This window comes from Indicator indicator, chromosome 11 (genome assembly GCF_027791375.1).
Source record: "Indicator indicator isolate 239-I01 chromosome 11, UM_Iind_1.1, whole genome shotgun sequence".
NCBI lineage: Eukaryota > Metazoa > Chordata > Aves > Piciformes > Indicatoridae > Indicator > Indicator indicator.
In genome coordinates, this window is record NC_072020.1 from 16,800,307 (window position 1) to 16,819,516 (window position 19,210).

General features: G+C 49.2%; 1 protein-coding gene across 1 annotated transcript; it reads right to left on the minus strand.

The window, feature by feature from the left end:
* Window positions 1-1,814: 1,814 nt before the first annotated feature.
* On the minus strand, window positions 1,815-16,188 carry DBF4 (DBF4 zinc finger). Its single transcript, XM_054385054.1, has 12 exons — window positions 16,143-16,188; window positions 13,209-13,387; window positions 11,190-11,384; window positions 9,897-9,947; window positions 8,902-8,971; window positions 8,692-8,768; window positions 8,009-8,039; window positions 7,474-7,519; window positions 6,629-6,760; window positions 4,724-4,838; window positions 3,691-3,815; window positions 1,815-2,835 (listed from the first exon to the last, which is right to left on the minus strand). The coding sequence occupies exons 1-12, from the start codon at window positions 16,186-16,188 to the stop codon at window positions 1,815-1,817; spliced, it is 2,088 nt and encodes a 695-aa protein (XP_054241029.1).
* Window positions 16,189-19,210: the final 3,022 nt, after the last annotated feature.

The window sequence follows — 19,210 nt, forward strand, 5'->3', positions numbered from 1 at the left end:
CTGGGGAACAGGTCTGGTGAGGAGCAAATGAGGGACCTGGGGGTGTTTAATCCGGAGGAGGTGGTGGGGAGACCTCATTGCTCTCTACAGCTCCCCTGAGAGGCTGGAGCCAGGTGGGGGGTGGGCTCCCTAGGATCAGGAGACAGAAGGAGAGGAAATGGCCTGAAAGATCTCCTGATACTGGGGAGAATGGTTTTGGTTGGAAAGGCCTCACTCAGTCCAACCATTTTCCAACTCTGCCAAGGCTGAGACTAAGCCACAGCCCTCAGCACCACATCTCTGCCTCTTGGAAACACTTCCAGGGATGGGCATTCAGTCACCTCCCTGGGGAGCCTGTGCCAGGCTCTGAGAACCCTTTCAGTCAAGAAGTTTCTTCTCATGTTCAACCTAAACCTCCCCTGGTACAACTTGAGGCCATTTCCTCTCCTCTTGTCACTTGCTCCTAGGGAGAAGAGACCAACTCCCAGCAGAGATGTTTCCAAAGCTGGGTATCTGCTCAAATCCCCCCTTTTCTTACCTCTCTCCCTCCTGATCTATTGCCACACTGATTTATGTTATCCAGGCTTCCCTTCCCTGCAGCTGGGGCTCAGACAGGCAGCTGGGTACGTGCTGGTTGTGCTTGGCAGGAGGTGAAGGACATGTTGTCATTGTGGGGCAGAGCTGTGACTGCTTGCTCAGAGAATGGAGCTGGCCTCAGCTGCCTGTGTCATAAAATTCCACACAATGTTCACTGGCAAAGGAATGAACATTGGAGAGCTGCCCAAAACTTCTTTGGACCTCAAGTTGGATAAGGGGAGATTTAGGCTGGACATGAGAAGAAACTTCTTGACTGAAAGGGTTCTCCAAGCCTGGCACAGGCTGCCCAGGGAGGTGGCTGAATGCCCATCCCTGGAGGTGTTTCCAAGAGGCAGAGATGTGGTGCTGAGGGCCATGGGTTAGGCCCAGCCTTGGCAGAGTTTGAGAGCCTGTTCCAGTCTTTAAGAACACTTCCAGTGAATAAGGTGGTGGAGTTTGGAGGACCTCTGCTATGGACAGGCTGGGAGAATTTGGGTTGTTCAGCCTGGAGAAGGCTCCAGGGTGAGCTCGAGCAGCCTTCCAGGATTTGAAGGGTGCCTCCGGAGGGTGGGAGAGAGACTTTGAGAGGACAAGGGGTGATGGATTCAAACTGGAATAAGCTGGTTTGAGATGATACATTAGGAGAAAATTCCACCCCATGAGGATGGTGAGGCACTGGGACAGGCTGGCCAAAGACAGTGTGGAGCCTCTGAGACTGAGGTGTTCAAGGCCAGGCTGGATGAGGCCTTGAGCAAACTGGGGTAGTGGGAGGTGCCCCTGGCCATGGCAGGGGGTTGGAACTGGGTGATCTTTAAGGTCCCTTCCAATCCAAACCAGTGTGGGCATTCTTTCATAAATCAGCAGCAGGAGGAAGAAGAAGGGAAGGAACCAAATCTTCCCCAGCCATCAGGAGTGCCTAATTAATGGGCTGCCTTGTAATTACATTGGAACCCCCAGATATTTAGAATATATTTAGACTGTACCACAATAAATTATTTTAGTCCCCTGCCCTATCCACATGCAGCTCCCATCCTGCTGATTGCTTTTGCTTAGCAGTTAATTGAACTCCAACTCAGAGTTGGAGAAGAAAGGATCCCCCCAAAAAAGCCCTTCAGGTTTTCTTTTCCATGCTTACACAGATCAAACCTTGCACACCCAACCCTCTGTCCATTATCCCACAGCAATCAAAGGCTCCAGGAAGAAAAATCTTCAATCTGCAAGTTTATTTGAAAAAAATCTCTCTATTAAATAAAGCAGCATTAAAATCCAACAAAGGGGGATGAGGATGAAGTGGAAAATAACCACCATGGGATGTTGCTATTCTGCTCTTCCCAGGCATCTTTTGTGTTGGCAGAATCTTTGCTCTCAGTGTAACCTGAGAAACCTCCAAACTCGGAGTTTCTTTCACTGGTCTGAAACAGGTCCAAGAGGGCCTGCACTGGTGAGCTACAGCAGCTTTTCTTCTCCTCAGCAGCAGCCAATGCCTCTGGATGCTGCTTCAGACACAGCTCCACCTTCTGCCTCTGGCTTTCTCTCTTGTTTCTCCCCAGACAAAGCTTCACTTTTCTGTGCAGCTTTGCAGAGGGTGAGCTTTGAGAAGCCAACTCCCCCAGGTCTTTGTTTGCAGCAGCATCAGGCCCCTTGGGTTCCAGCAGCAGGCTCTGCTGATGGTTATCTGTGAGGTCACCCTGCCTCTTGCCAGATACAGGGTGGGCAGCTGCTTTTCTTAGGCACTTTGCTGGCAGAACTGCTGTACTGGTTAATTTTCGTTTTGGCAGCAACAGGTTTTTGTCCTTCTCGCCAAGATCTGCAACTGGAAGATGAGAATGTAAAGGGCAGATTCCTTCCTGAGAGCCCTGCAAGTCCTTTTGCTTTCCTTGTGGGTCCTGTGGTTCTTTACTGAGCAGCTGACAAGCTTGAGGTAAGTTCTCTGTGCAGACCTGGGCACTTCTCTGAGGGGGAGGCTGTGCCACAGACTCTGTGAAGCTTGCAGCACTACAACCAGCTCGGATCTTTTCTTCATTGGTTCTCAACTTACTTTTTAGTTCAGAAGCTTGTGGCAGGTGTGGACAGACACATTGAGCAAGAGGGGTTGGTGCTGGCAGGGAGCTGGGCTGGGTCTCTGCAGGCTGGCAGCCCCCTCTGAGACCCCAGGCTGCTGAGTCCTTCCAGGAGAAACTTCTCAAGGCCACCTGCTGCCTCTGCAGCTGCTCCTTCAGCTCCTCTGGTCGAGTTACCCTCCCCAGGACAGGAGGGAAATATCCTATGCTGCATTTTGTCCTGCAAGGAAATTGTTTCAAACGGTTAGGGAAGTGAACCTGCCCCTGAACACAACACTGGGGAGGCTACACCTGGGGTCCTGGGTTCAGTTTTGGGGCTTTCACTCCAGGAAGCACATTGAGGGGCTGGAGCAGGTCCAGAGAAGGGCAAGGAAGCTGGGGAAGGGTCTGGAGAAGAGGGCTGGTGAGGAGCAGCTGAGAGACCTGGGGGTGCTTCAGTGTGGAGAAGAGGAGGCCAAGGGGAGACCTCATTGCTGTCTATAGCTCCCTGAAAGGAGGCTGGAGCCAGGTGGGGGTTGATCTCTTCTCCCTGGTATCTGGTGACAGAAGGAGAGGGAATGGCCTCAAGCTGCCCCAGGGGACGTTCAAGTTGGATATTAGGAACAATTTCTTTGCTGCAAGAGTTGTCAGGGGTTGGCACAGGCTGCCCAGGGAGGTGGTGGAGTCCCCATCCCTGGAGGTGTTCCAGAAATGTATGGCCATGGCACCTGGGGCCATGGTTCAGTGGCATTCATGACCTCCTTGGGCAACCTGACTTGCTGATCTCAGAGGTGTTTTCCAACCTTAATGATTCTGTCAGCAGTATCTTGCTCAGACCTTGCTTTTCTGAAGGTGAACTTCCAGCAATTCCTTTCACTTTCCATCTACACTTTTATTATTTTTAATTTCTTTTTTCCCCCATAATTTCTGCTTTCCTTTTTTTTATTCCATCCTGACATAAATCCATGAAATTTGCTTTGCAAATTTATGCCAGGATGAAAAAAAAAAAAACAATAAATGTATCCACTATCAGCTGCAGAGCTTCCCAACTAAGTATCTCCATTTTCAGTGTCTTCAAAGTCTTTCAAATTCTTACCTTTTAAGTTTTTTGGCATCATCTTTGTATTCCACAAACTGATAAACAAACTTGGAGATGATTTCATCCACGATTCTGTACTCTGTGCTTTGTGCAAAGTTTTGGTGCTGTTCACTTTCAAGATGCTGGAAATAAAGGGAAAAGAAAAAAACAACCCATAAAATAAATAAAATAGCAGATATGGAGACAGAAGTCACAGTGTGACATGAAGCAGTAATTAAATGACATTAATTTATCAGCAGTGTCTCAGGGACAGGAAGTCCTGGTGCCTCCAGCTCTAAGACAGAAGCACCAAGAATTAAAATCTGCAAGGGAGAAAAAAAGTCCCCACTTGCTGCTTTTTTATGCATTAAAATCTTTTATGATTCTAAGATCTGGATTAGGGAATTAAGGGCAACCTCAGGAAGTTTGAAGATGGCACTAAATTGGGTGGCAGTGTTGGTCTGCTGGAGGGCAGGAAGGCTCTGCAGAGGGACCTGGACAGCCTGAAGCCAGTGGGATGAGATTCAACAAGGCCAAGGGCTGGGGTCCTGCCTTTGGTTCACAACCACCCCATGAAGGCTCCAGGCTGGTGGCAGAGTGGCTGGAAAGTGCCCAGCACAGAAAGACCTGGGGGTGCTGGGTGACAGCAGCTGGAGATGAGCCAGGGTGTGCTCAGGTGGTCAAGAAGGCCACCAGCATCCTGGCCTGGGTCAGCAATGGTGTGGCCAGCAGGAGCAGGACAGGGACTGTCCCCCTGCACTCAGCAGTGGGGAGGCCACACCTGGAGTGCTGGGTTTAGTTTTGGGTCCTTCACTCCAGGAATGACATTGAGGGGCTGGAGCAGGTCCAGAGAAGGGCAAGGAAGCTGGGGAAGGGTCTGGAGAACAGGGCTGGGGAGGAGCTGGGGGTGTCCAGTCTGGAGAAGAGGAGGCTGAGGGCAGACCTTATTGCTCTCTACAGCTCCCTGAAAGGACACTACAGCCAGGTGGGGCTTTTCCAACCCAACCAATTTCATGCCTGCATTTCAACCCCAAGCTGCCCTGGCACATACTGTGTGCAGATCTTCATATTTCTTTCCACAGCATTCACAATATCCTCTCTTCTTTTTGTCCTTCTGAGGCAGATGAAGAGGGGTCCCACAGTCCTTGTCACTGATTATTTTGTTTCTAATTAACAGAAAAAGAGATCTCAGAGATGGAGCTGAGCTCTGCTTTATCTTTCACATCATTCTTACTCCCTTACAACAATAAATGATTTTATTCCCCATCTAAATATTTATGTTCTTAGGAAGAACAAGATAAAATTTCCACATTAGCTTAAAAAAACCCACCAAAAATACTATTTCCTTCAGGATGAGTGGCAGAGCAAGGGGGGCTGCAGATGAGCATCAAGCATGCAGGTCAGTACAGATGTGCTGCTATTCTTGACTCAGAATAAAAACTGCAAAATTGCCAACCACAATACATCTTCCCTGACAGATCCAAGGACACTCTGACGTGTGTGCACAGCTGAGAAAAGCAGGCTGGGGAACATCTAAACCTCTAAGAAGGAAATCTTGTAGCACCTCATTGTTGGGATCTTCGATGGCAAGAAAACAAGCAGCAAAAGCGGAGGCTAAGAGGAGAACTCCCTTCTTTGGTGGTAATGAAGAGCAGTGGTATCTGTGAGGGGCTGAGGGAGCTGGGGTTGTTCAGCCTGAAGGAAAGAGGCTGAAGGGAGACCTCATTGTTCTCTACAGCTCCCTGAATGAAGGCTGGAGCCAGGTGCCAACCTGAAAGATCCATAGAATGGCTTGGGTTGGAAGGGACCTTCAGGTCCAACCCCCTGCCACAGACACCTTCCACTAGCCCAGGTTGCTCAAGGGCTTGAACACCTCCAGGGAGGGGGCATTTTTGGGTGCTATAGTTGCTTTGCTTTTTTTCATATTGCTGCATACCCTGAAATAAAAAAACAAATCGTGCCTTGAAATTAAAAACTAAATCAAATCAAACCTAAAATTTATCAGCTGCAAACCTCCAGCACTGCAGTGTTGAAGACTGAACAGAAGGTGACCAGTGGAGAAGCTCTTTTATGAAGAAAAGAGGGATCACAGCTAAAGAAGTCCCAGATTCCAAGGTCTTAAACCAGCACAAGTTACTAGATGTAGAAAGTTCCATGTGCAGCAAAGCTCCCTTTCACCCAACTACTTTAGTCCCTGACATGAATCCATTTCAGAAGCCAACAAAAGAATCTTCCATCCTCCAGCCAGGTTAGGTAGAAGACATTCAAGGCAATAGCTGGGTTCACCAAACCCCAGGTAATTAGGACTTCTAAGTAGCCTCAGATCATAAAATGGATGGAGCAAAAGCTGCATCTGGAGTGCTCAAAGAGAGTCTGACTGCCAAAATGTGTCACACAGACACCTGCTGTAAGGCCAACTGCAGCTCTGCTCCACTTTGCACCTCTGAAGGGCTGAAGCAGAACTTGGAGAGGCTCATTTGCACAAATTCTCTCAGCACTCTGCCCTCTGTCTGAAAAGCTTTTGGACTATGACCAATCACCAATATTTGGGTCATTTTAACTGCCTGCTTTAGCACTGCACTGAAAAAAAATGAAGTAAAATAACAAAAGAAGTCTGAAGAAATCCACATCCTGCAAAATACTTACTGCATGGAATCCAAAGTGAGGACAAAGAAACCAGTGGCAGAAAGGAAAAAACTATCTTATGCTGAGCCAGAGTGATAGAAGGCCGCATTTTGGGATGTGTGCATCTCTGTGTCCAAAAAAAGGACTAAAGAGAGGAGAAAGAGGGGACAGAGAGACAGAGAGACACCAACAGTTAGTTACAGCACAGCAAAGAGAGGGGCTGTTAGGATTCAACCTTACACAAAATCAGAGCAATTCTTGCAGAGAATGACAACTTGAGAAGCATTTCAGGGAGCTGCCCCCCCCAGCCACCAACATGTCTGCAACAAACCTTTGCTTAGGCTGAGTTTGCTTTGGAGCAGATGGAAGCTTCTTCTCCACCTCAAAGGGGCTGTAGGGCTTTGGAACACAGTAGTTGAGAGCTGGGAAGATGGGGAACTGCAGATAGAAGGGTCGGTACTGGCTGTGGCAGAGAGAGGTGCATTAGAACCAGCAGGAATGGGAGAAGGCGTTCAGAGCACAAATCACAACCAGGGACAAAACCTCCAAGGTTTGGTTCTCAAAAACTTTGAATCCCAGAATGGCTCAGGTTGGAAGGGACCTCAGAGGTCATCCACTCCAACCTCCCCACCATGGGCAGGGTCACCTCTCAACTAGACTCAGCTGCTCAAGGCCTCATCCAACCTGGCCTTCAACATCCCCAGGGAGGAGACAGCCACAGCCTCCATGGGCAGCCTATTCCAGAGTCTCACCACCCTCCTACTGAAGAACTTCTTCCTCAGATCCAGTCTAACCCTGCTCTGCCTCAGCTTCAAACCATTCCCCCTTGGCCTGTCTCTAGACACCCTCAGGAAAAGTCCCTCTGCAGCCTTCCTGTAGGATCCCTTCAGGTACTGGCAGGCAGCTCTGAAGTCCCCCTGGAGCCTTCTCTTCTCCAGGCTGAACAACCCCAGCTCCCTCAGCCTGTCCAGAGGTGAAGCATGCAGAGATGGAGACTGGCTGTCTTTCACAAAGAGGACAACATGTCTTTTACACAGAAGAGAGTATGCCTGGCATCTGAGGGCAGGAAATGGAAGGAAATTGAAATATGAGGGCCATTTCCTCAAGGCTTACTAAGTGTTTTTGAACTTCTCAAGTCTGAGAACCAGAATGCTGAAGGCACAGCAGAACACTCACCGGCTTCTGTCTTCTACCTTGACAAAAGGATTCTTCAGCCTGCCTGCTCAAGAGGGAAAAAAGGAAATTAAAAGGAGAAATTAAAAAGAGAAAAAACAAATGAAAAGAGAAATAGTTTTCTTTCTCCTTCATTAGGCCAGTAGGTGAATAAATAAGCAAATTATTTTAGAATAAAATAATTATTTTTTAAGAAAATAATGCTTATAAAATAACTGAATTAAAACCCTCAAGGCAGGGGGTTGGAACTCGATGAGCTCGAAGGTCCTTTCCAACCCAAGCCAGTCTAAGCTGGAAGTGTTCAAAGGCAGGTTGGATGGGGCCTTGAGCAAACTGCTAGCAATAACAAATTGGTTTACAGTCCATAAAGTACAGTTCTGACAAACTCTTGACTTCCACAAAGGTTCCTTCCATTCTTTTCTGAGACATACAAACTAGAATCCAGCAGCACACCTGGCCAGATGAGTGCTGTAGTCCAGTTTGAAGCCTTCAGAACATAAGGCAGAAACAAAGGCTGTACAAGCACTGCAATACTCACTTCTGGACTTTGAAGCAGGAACTTGTTTTTCCTGTTGAAGAGAAAAAAAAAAGAGAGAAGGTAAAACATCGCTGTGGATATGATCTGGGTTTGTATTGGGAAAGACAGAAGGGAGAGGGGAGAAGGGAGGCTACAGGGAGACCTCAGAGCAGCCTTCTAGGATTTGAAGGGGACTACAGGAGAGCTAGAGGGGGACTTTTGACAAAGGCCTGGAGTGACAGGACAAGTGACAAGCAGTGTTCCAGGCCACGCTGGCTGGGGCCTTGAGCAAGCTGGGCTACTGGGAGGTGTCTCTGCCCATGGCAGGGGGTTGGAACTGGATGATTTAAGGTTCCTTCCAACCCAAACCCTTTTATGATTCTATGACATTTCAGATAGCTCAGAAGTTCTGATGCTTAGACATCCTTTGCCAGAGCAAAGCTCTGCACATTAACTAATTAAGATTATTTCAATCAATTCATAAAATATACTGGGCTGTGAAAAAGTGAACAGGAGCAAGACTTGCCCACAAGAAATTCTGTGAGCCCCACAGGATGGTGGATGATTGGACTGGATGATCTCAGAGGTCTTTTCCACCCAAAGCAGTTCTATGGTTCTGTGGTTCCTGGGGCTTTCCTTTCTCGGTTAATGGCATTGTAGGAATGTCAGAAGTGCCTTTTTCAGAGCTGCAAAGAGCCACTCACCACATCTTTGGAAGCACTGCCTGGCCTCCTGAGGAGGTAGAGCTCCTTCTTCTTTTGTTCAATGTAATTCTTAACATCTGGCAAAAAAGAAAGAGAGAGTGAGCCCAGCTGGGTTTATTTCTGGGGGTGGTTTTATGCTGAATTCAGCAGAAGGGGAACAAAATGCATGGTAAAAGTTCAAGCTAAGTTTCACTGAACACAAACACTTACCATCCAGATGAAGAATCTTCACTCCCCAGCTCAAAGCATTGGACAGGATGCTACCAGAGGGGATTAAGTGCTGCAAACAATAAATCACATTAATAACTTTAATATGGCACATATGGTAATGATGTAAATAATTACAAATCCATTACAACAAGTGAGATGAAAGCTGAGATCAAAGCACAGATACTTCACTTCTTGCCAAAGACTCACTCTCCTCAACTGACTTTCCATCTCCCTGTCTCCACCAGAAGATGTCTAACCTTTCATAAAGCCAAACTGCTCACTATTGGCACGTTTCATAGTCACTGAGATCCAAAGGCTGTCAATTTATTATTTAACTTCATAGAATCACAGAATCATCTGGGTTGGAAAAGCCCTTTAAGATCATCCAGTCCAACCATTTTCTAACTCTGCCATGGCTGGGGCTAAACCACAGCCCTCAACACCACATCTCTGTCTCTCGGAAACACCTCCAGGGATGGGCATTCAGCCACCTCCCTGTGCCAGGCTGCTAAGAGTCCCTTCAGTCAAGAAGTTTCTTCTCATGTTCAAACTAAACCTCCCCTGGTGCAATTTGAGGCCATTTCCTCTTCTCCTGTCACTCGTTCCCCACCTGACTCCAACCTCTTTCCAGGGAGTTATAGACAGACAGTTTCCTCCTCTCCTTCTCTGCTGAAGGCCTACCTCCAAAACAAGGTCAGTGCTTCTGAATCCAGTGCACAGATAGCTACTGCAAAGCCTTCATGAGCACCCCCAAATTCCAGCTCTGTCAGCACTGGTGATCCACTAGCAGATGACTCTCTAGATTTTGAATTCTTCAGGAAGTATCCAGGAAGCAAGACCTGCCAGTTTTACTAGGACAATCTCCTGATTTCTGCCAAAGCATTCCATGAGAGACTTCTCTCTTAAGCCACCAAGAACACTCTTGCTACGACCTGTCTGCTAGAAGAGCAAACCCAGAGTCTCTCAGGCATGACTTCTTTGATCACTTGACTTACCTGCTCTTTCATTGCCTTCTTAACCAGGGATTTTCCTCTGCTCATACGCACCTAGGGGAAAACAGAAACATGTGTGGAGACAGTCAGAGCTGATTTCAAACCCCAGCAGGTAGGAGAATGAACACTACTGCTAACAAGTTCAGATTCTAGCTGTGAGTCTCCTCTGGGTTACTGTACTGCTGCTTTTCAGTAATCTGCATCAACCCCACAAGGTAAGGATTAATACTGTTTCGGGGGAAAGAAGGACAAAAGCCCAATCCCAACAGGGGCTCCTTTTCAGACACCTCCTACTAGCCCAGTTTGCTCAAAGCCCCAACCAGCCTGGCCTTTCAACACTAGCAGGCTTGGAGCCTCCACAGCTTCTCTGGGCAACCTGTCCCAGTGCTCACCACTCTCATGGGAAAGAATTGCTTCCTCATAGCTCATCTCAATCCAGCTTCTTCCAGTTTGAAGCCATTACCCCTCATCCTGTCAAAAGTCCCTCTTCAGGTACGCTAAGGTCTCCCTGGATCCTTTTCTTCTCCAGGCTGAACACCCCCAGCTCCCTCAGCACCCCATAGCAGAGGTGCTCCAGCCCTCATGTTCTGGAGGCATCTGCATTGCCAACAGCACAGCAGCCAGATAGGAATGGGCTGTGCTGCTGAAGAGACAGGAACCTCTGGATACCATCAGAAGCTTCTCCATATTGATCCAGCTGTCAAACATAACAACCACAGTGTTTAATTACAAGCCAGGCATGCTTTATTAGAGCAGGTTTTAGCCTGCTCTGCTTATTGCAGGAAAGGCTCCTTCTTATTACTTTGTGAAACGGTGTTTAATTAGTTTGATTAATTGAAGCTCAAAGAAGGGAGAATGAGACTGGAGACTAGGGAGAAATTCTTGACAGTGAGGGTGGAGAGACACTGGAACAGGTTGCCCAGGGAGGTTGTGGATGCCCCTCCCTGGAGGTGTTCAAGGCCAGGTTGGATGAGGCCTGGAGCAAGCTGGGCTGGTGGGAGGTGTCCCTGCCCATGGCAGGGGATTGGAACTGGATGATCTCCAAGGTCACTTCCAACCAAACACAGATTCACAGATCCATAGAATGGTTTGGGTTGGAAGGGATCTCAGAGATGATCTAGTTAGCTAAGACTGCCAGTTTTGCCTGACCTAGCTTTTAAGCATGTTTGACCTGTTAAAAAACCACCACAAAAAAAATCTGATTTGGCCAAGAAAAACGGAAACCAAAGAGGAGGACTGTGAGAGCAGGTCCCATGGGCTGTACCCCATTTGCAGCACCACTCCTCAGCCACTTACTGTGTCCACCACCTTGAATGAACTCCCCTCCTGTTGATCTCTGCAGTTGCTGGGGTGAGGGGAACTGTTCCCTCCATGATGTGCAGACTCTGGGCTGGGAACAGGAGAAATCTGAGCAAGGCTGGGTGCAAATTTGGCCTCCTTTTTGTTAGACACCAGATAGCTGATATCTTTACTAAGGAAACTTTCCACTCTCTACAGAGAAAGACAGAAAGCATATTATTATTTCAGAAAGAATGAGCAACTCAGTTTTACATTGTGCACTTCAAACTTTTAAAACTATCAGGTTCAAAAGCATTGAATTAAGGAGATTCCTAATTTCTAATGCTCTGGATGACAATCACAACTGAGCAGTAGGAGCATCTAGTAGCACATCATGTAGTAGCATTACTACAAGGGTTTAGTAGCATTCTAAGTTCATCTAATTGAAATTCTAGACTCTAAATTTGTCATCTCTACCCGAAGAGCTTTGTTCTGTCTCAATTATTATTCTTTGAACCATCCCAACAATTCCCAATTGGAGGAATTTGAGAAATGACAGAATGATTCAAGAAAAAAAAAACAGTTTATAGTGAGTCCAACCCCCTGCCAAGGCAGGCTCACCTAGAGAAGGTCACACAGGAACACATCCAGGTGGGTCTGGAATGTCTCCAGAGATGGAAACTGCACTACCTCTCTGGGCAGCCTGCTCCAGGGCTCCAGCACCCTTAATTACAGAAGTTGCTCCTCATGTTCAGAAGAACTTTTGATGGTCCAGTTTGTGCCCCTTGCCCCTTGTCCCTGGGCACCACTGAACAAAGCCTGGTCCTATCCTCCTGCCACCCACCCTTGAAGTATTGATCAGCATTGATGAGCTCCCCCCTCAGAATGCCCCAATTCTCTCAGCCTGTGCCCATCACAGAGATGCTGCAGACCCCTCAGCAGCTTTGTAGCTCTTTGCTGTCCTTCTTCAGCAAGTCCCTGTCCCTCTTGAACTGGGGATCCCAGAACTGGACACAACACTCCAGATGTGGCCTCACCAGGGCAGAGTATAGGGGCAGGAGCAGGAGAACCTCCCTTGACCTGCTGGCCACACTCCTCTTGATACACCGCAGGATGCCATTGGCCTTCTTGGCCACAAGGCCACACTGCTGGCTCATGGTCAGCCTGCTGTCCACCAGGACTCCCAGGTCCTTTTCCCCAGAGCTTCACCAGTGAAAGGGTTCTCACAGCCTGGCACAAGCTGCCCAGGGAGGTGGCTGAATGCCCATCCTTGGAGGTGTTTCCAAGAGGCAGAGATGTGGTGCTGAGGACCATGGCTTAGCCCCAGCCTTGGTAGAGTTAGAGAATGGTGGGACTCAGCTCTGCAACAGCTCAGCTCCCAAGGTGTGCTGATACATGGAGTTGTTCTTCCCCAGCTGCTGGAATCTACCCAAGATTTCACTAAATCAAAACTTCAGCTTTAACTGGGACTAAGCCATGGCACTGCTTACGTTCCTGTAATCTGTGCCTGCTTGTATCAAAGTTTTTCTTTTCTTCCACTTGGAAGAATCAGGAGAATAAAAAATAAAACAGTAAGGTGTTTTGAAAATGCCTAAGTGAAAAAAGAGCCTTTCCAAACATTCCTTGGTGTGCTCTGTGCAGAAAATGCTTCCTGAAATTCCTGATTTTCAGTAAGCAGATACCAAACACTTCTTTGTTCAGGTCCAGCAGAACAATTTTTGTTGGAAGATGTTGAAGTGTCAATGTACTCGAAGGCAGCAGGAGAAAATCACCTCAAAGAACGAAACTTAGGGAATCAGGATAAAGAAAGGAATAATCAACTGAAAATAAACTTTGTTTACAATTGGCAAAGCAGCTTTGAGCCAAAAAAACCCACAGCATCATTTGTTGATAGCTGTTCTTATCAAACACTACAACAAACAAACCCCACCATGTGTGAAATAGAAACCAGGCTAAAAAGCAGGCACAGAGATGGGAAAGAATCTCCACAGGGGGACTTCCTTCCACTTCCACAAAGTTCTCTGCTCACTCACTTACCCCTCCCAGCTCTCTGAGGTCCTTTGCTATCTTTTCAGAGATGACATGTGAAGGAATATCCAGGTAAAAAACCTTCCCAGTGAGTGGCTTGAACTTCAGTTTCTCTGTTTTCCCTGTGTCTTTTTTCACACTCTTCAAAGCAGATTTTATCCTTTCTGCTTTTCCTTGCATTCCATCTGCTGCAGAAAACAAAAGCAAAACAAGATTGTGTTTGGGTTTCCCTTTTCAAAAAGGAAAGCTCCTAACTGTGGCAATGGACAAGGCAAGCTTCCATGCAAAATAGAGTTTAAAAAACACAATCACAAACTGGGTTGGGTTGCATGGTACCTGCAAGATCATCCAGTTCCAACCCCCTGCCATGTGCAGGGATACCTCCCACTAGCCCAGCTCACTCAAGGCCCCATCCTTTCGAGGAGCTCAACACGGACAGACTTGGAGCCTCCACAGCTTCTCTGGGCAACCTGTCCCAGTGCCTCACCACCCTCATGGGCAAGAATTGCTTCTTCATGGCTCATCTCAATCCAGCTTCTTTCAGTCTGAAGCCATCACCTCCCATCCTGTCACCTCATGCCTGTGCCAAAAGTCCCTCTCCAGCTCTCCTGAAGATCCCTTCCAGTACTGGAAGGCTGCTCTGAGGTCTCCCTGGAACCTTCTCCATGCTGAACAACCCAAACTCTCTAATTCTGACCCCATAGCAGAGGTTCTCCAGCCCTCTGATCATCTTGGTCCCCTCCTCTGGCCCTGATGTAACAGTTGCATGTCCTTCTTGTGTGGGGGCTTCAGAGCTGGCCCCAGCACTGCAGGTGGGGTCTCAGCAGAGCAGAGGGGCAGAATCCCCTCCCTCCACCTGCTGCCCACACTGCTGGGGATGAAGTCCAGGATGTTAAGTATGTCAAATACAAGACATTAATAATACCATGTGTAACCCTGAAAAGATTCTTTTTAATATCCTAAAACGGGACTTTTTATTTCTGCTGTCATACAACTCCACCAATTTCCTCACCCAGTTTGGCACCTATTTGCTATCTCTGTCCCACAGGACATGACCTGCTTGCACAGTCACTGAGAATCACAAAAATACCATTTTAGGACTGTACCTTATCCTTCTGAAAGAAAAAAGATGATTACAGCAAAATAGCAGTCAAAAGTACCTGAAATAGCAAGAAACACAAGACCCATATCCTCCTATTTATCTGAATTTTGAACACCCTGACATGCAGGAAAACTAAGCTTGAAGGTCATAACCACTCCTGTCCCAAGAAATTTTACTCTAAGACTAAGAATTAAATTAAACTGTGCTGATGAACTTTCCTGACGTTCCATGCAGAGCTCTCTACACAGGTGAGTATCTTGTGTTAGACATTTAAATCAGCAAATAAAACCTTGAAGCCTCAGACCTCAAGAGAAATCTTGGGGTGTGGTAAAGTTCCCCACAAGAGGGATCAGCTCAATGCTCACTGGCATGCAAAAAACAAAGAAATTGCTAAGGGCCTGAAAATAAACTGGGTGATTTTACCATGCTACTCCAAAAATGCAGGACTCTGTCACTCGGTAAACACAGCCTGGCAAAGAGTAACAGGAATGATCAAAGACAGAAAAAATGACCTTGTAGAGTAAGACTTTATCAGTCTGCAAAGTCAATGATTCAAGGGAAGATGAAGAGAGATATGCAAAATAAAGAACACCACATTAAAAATAGCAAAACAGACAATTCCAGCAGAACTAGGAGGCACCAAACAAAACCAGGAGTCATATGGAAAACAAAAACCAGGAACTGATTCTGCAACTGGGCAACCCTGGGTAGCCTGATGCCAAAGAAGGTGGTGGACACAAAGATGGGATTTCTAGCAGAGGCTGCAAGGAAGAGGTATCCTGAATACAGAAGTGACATGCACCTCATCGGGTCCCCGTAGATATAGTTGGAAACTAGAATAGTATCATTAGGTGAAAGGAATTGTATCTTCTGTGTTCCACAGGAACTTGTTTACAACCAGTGACTGCACCAGAACCAGACATGCCTAGGTTTACATTCTCCTTTCCTCCTCAATGACTGACGCTCCCGTTGCTTCTCTCCTGGAGCAGCTCACAAGCAGAGCTGCTGCAGGAAGTGAGAAAGCCTCTGAGGAGACAAAAAGCCAACGCATGAAATAGTCCCTCTGCTGATTCTCTACCTCTTTGATATCCAGAGAAGGAAGAGGGAGCAGAAGCAGTTCTTGTGCTGCAAGATTCTGCAGGTGCAAACACGTGGGAATAGCAGCCAGCTTTGCAGAATCTTAAAAGACAAAAAATAGGAGAAAAAGGAAAATGGCATGGCTTAGGGTAGTGCAGATCTGAATCTAAACAGAAAAGATGGATGACAAGGTGGTGTGCAAGCAAAACCACACAGGTGACCAGGGATCAAACGTGGTGTTGCACCCAGCACTGATGTGCTGTGGCAGCGCACAGTAACAGGCTAAAGTACTGGAATTAATGATGGAAAATAAACTTCTTAGAGATAACTGAAGCTTGGGGTGAGTTGGCAGTGCGGCAGTAAGACAGCAGTGTCCCTCTCGCAGAGAGAACGCATTTTAACACTCTGGGCCAAGTGTCCTCCATGCATGCTGCTGACAGAGTAGAGCCCTGCCCGTGTAGAGCTCTCCCCAGGGCTTGGCCAGTCCCCGCCATTTCTCTGCCCGGCAGCACTCTGCCGAGTCCCACAGTTTGCTGTCTGGCGGGCACATGCTCTCCCTCTTAACTCCCGCTCCAAACCAGTGTTATTTCACCTCCCACAGCCAGCCGGAGGCCCAGGTCAGGGACCGGGCACCGAGGTGCTGCGGGAGGCAAGGAAGGCGGCCCCGGTAACAAGGCCGCGGCGGGAACGGCCCGAACCTTCCCCCCCTCGGCCCTAACCCTCCGCCGGGCCCGGCAGCTCCCGCAGTGCCGCCCGCCGCTTACGGGGACGCGCTGCTCTGTCGGCGGCCTCCGCAGCGCTGGGTTTCATCTTCCCGCCGCCTCACATCGTCCTCTGCTCCCCGCCCGCTGGCCACGGCCGCGAGGCTCCCGCCGCACCGAGCTCTCCCCCGGGCGGTTCCCAGCTGTCCCCGGGCAGGCAGCGCCGTGCTCTCCCTTCCCCCGGTGGCTCCGAGCGGTCCCCGGGGAGGCAGCGCCGTGCTCTGCCCTCTCGGGCCCTTCCCGCCTCCGCCTGCCCCGGCCCGCCGCTCAGGGCCTCGCTCCTCCTCCTGCCGGGGAGCAGCGTCCGGGGTGCTGCGAGGCGGGCTGAGGGAAAGAGGGCTGCAGCGGGGCCCCTCCAGCGAAGGGGAGGGAATGGGGCCCGGGGGCGGGAGGCGGTGGCAGTCTGCCGCAGGAGGAAGCGCGAGCGTCGCTGCCACCGGCCCGGCCCGGCCTGGCCTCACCTCAAGGGCCAGGGAGGGCGGCTGGCTGCCGGGGCGGTAGAAAGCCCAGGGTGGTTTCTGTACCCCGGGGTGGTTTCTGAGCCCGGCTCCGGCCAGCTGCAGGGGCCCTTACGAGGAGCTCGACACTGCCAGGCTTGGAGCCTCCACAGCTTCTCTGGGCAGCCTGTCCCAGTGCCTCACCACCCTCCTGGGCAAGAATTGCTTCCTCATGGCTCATCTCAATCCAGCTTCTCCCAGCCTGAAGCCATCACCCCTTGTCCTGTCATTCCAAGCCTTTGTCAGAAGTCCCTCCCCAGCTTCAAATCCTGGAAGGCTGTTCTGAGGTCTCCCTGGAGCTTTCTCTTCTCCAGGCTGAACAGCCCCAACTCTCTCAGCCTGTCTCCACAGCAGAGCTGGGGCATCTTGGTGTCCTCCTCTGTACTTGCTTTCAACAGTTCCATGTCCTTGTGCTGCGGATGCTAGAGCTGGCCCCAGCACCGCAGGTGGGGTCTCAGCAGAGCAGGGCAGAGGGGCAGAATCCCCTCCCTCCACTTGCCTGCCCACACTGCTGAGGATGAAGCCCAGGACGGGGTTGCTTTCTGGGTTGCCAGCTCACGTTGCTGGCTCACAGTGAGCTTCTCCTCTTCACTGCTTTCCATCCAGAGATAGCACATGGTTCAGCAGGCAGCTGGTGTTTCAGTTCGTAGAACCACAGAATTGTTTGGGTTGGAAAAGCCTCCAATATGAAGTCCAACCATCAACCCAATGCCCCGATAGCCGTTAAACCATGTCCCAAAGTACCACAACCACACGTTTAGAGCCTAAGCCTCAGCTCAGTTTCTCTGAACCGAGCAGTTAGGCAGTGTCACAGTTAAGCCCCCATGTAGCTGTGTTGTTCCTTGATGCATTTTCCTGCCCTTCTGGCATGGACTGTCTTAAGGACTGTCCATTGTTGCTTTGTGGAGCTCTGACAGTGATTTATCCCTGCACTACCTGCAGGAGTTACTTTGACTGCTGACCAGGACAGATGTAGCCCTGACCATCATGAGGCATTTAAACCCTGCCTATTTGTATAGCAGAAAAAGAAACCCCAGGAACACCTTCTGGTGGCTTTCTCAGATGCTGGCAGCTTTATCTAAATAGATGACCTCATTCTTGGTACTGACTCAAAAGCCCCCAGTCATGGAGCTGGCCATTTTCCTGAGCAGTCCTGAAGAAGGATGATTCCTCCTTATTTTTATCATCGTGCCTCAGCTGTAAGAAGACTTTCTGGCATCAAGGAATAGACTTGGAATCACAGAATGATTTGGGTTAGAAGGGACCATCAAGATCATCTAGTTCCAATCTCCCTGTCTTGGGGAGGAATACCTCCTACCAGCCCAGCTTGCTCAAGGCCCAAGCCAACCTGGCTTTGAACGGTGCCAGGCTTGGAGCCTTCACAGCCTCTCTGGGCAACCTGTTCCAGTGCCTCAACACTTTCATGGGCAAGAATTGCTTCCTCATTTGAGATGCTGCTGTGCACCTCTGGCCTGGCTCGCTGTTTCTGTTTGCACATCACAAAGTCCTCGTTTCTCTCTCGCTTTCCCAACCTCTGTGGGTGCTGCCCTGTGGTTGCTCACCGTGATCATGTCCTGTCTGTGTTAGTAAACAGCAGTGGTTGGCAAGAAGGCTGTGGGCACTGCAGCCCAAGCAAGGGACACACAGCCTGCAGGATGGCTTGGAGGGAGGGTCATGGTTCTTCCAGCCTGCCCAACACTGAATGTTTCTGCCACCATTCACAGAAAGAGAGACAGACAGGGAGAAGGGAAAGGAAAGAGAAAGGGGGAGGGAAGGGAAAGGAAGAGATAGTGAAGCTGTCATGTACAGGGCTGAAGTACAATGTATGACCAGGAGATGCTGCCCCAGGAGGGGTTGAACACTCCTCCCATTGCCAGTTTACAAATAATTCTACATTGCAGCCTCAAAATCAGAGAATCAGAGAATTGTTTGGGTTGGAAAAGCCCTCTAACAGTCCAACCATCAACCCAACACCACCATGGCCACTAAACCATCTCCCCAGATGCCATGTCCACAAGTTTTTGGAACACCTCCAGGGATAGGGACTCCACCACTTCCCTGGGCAGCCTGTGCCAATCCCTGACCACTCTGCAGCAAAGAAATTGTTCCTAATATCCAACCCAAACCTCCCCTGGTGCCATTTCAAGCCATCTCCTCTTGTCCTGTCCCCTGATACTAGGGAGAAGAGACCAACCCCAGCTGGCTCCAACCTCTTAGGGCCCAAGAGCGAGGAAGTGGCAACAGCAGGTTCTGGACCACAGGGGATGAAACACAGCCACACAAACATCTCCATGTTTTGAGAGCCAAGCCTGTTGTGTGAGCTCAGCAAATCGTGGCCCTTGTCCTCTCCTGGGTGATGAAAACAGAGACAAGCAGCAGTAATTAGTGACAATACAAAATGTTTAATTTATGTGCGACACTCATGGAAGGTCAGGACCAAACGCGGAGCCCAGGCACTGTCTCAGTGTCGCGGGGCTATGGTTAGTGTTCAGAACTGAAGAGGACACACAGAGCTGATCCCCCCCATGCACAAACTGACACCCAGAAGCCCATGGTGGGGCCAGACCACACAGA

What these genes read in the sequence shown, in the direction of transcription:
- DBF4 (XM_054385054.1), bottom strand. Translation starts at nt 16,188, where the DNA reads ATGAAACCCAGCGCTGCGGAGGCCGCCGACAGAGCAGCGCGTCCCC. An exon ending in ACCTCAGAGAGCTGGGAGGG is followed by an intron (nt 11,385 to 13,208) that starts GTAAGTGAGTGA and finishes CTTTCTCTGTAG; the next exon opens with AGAGTGGAAAGTTTCCTTAG. An exon ending in AAGGTAGAAGACAGAAGCCG is followed by an intron (nt 6,761 to 7,473) that starts GTGAGTGTTCTG and finishes TCTCTGCCACAG; the next exon opens with CCAGTACCGACCCTTCTATC.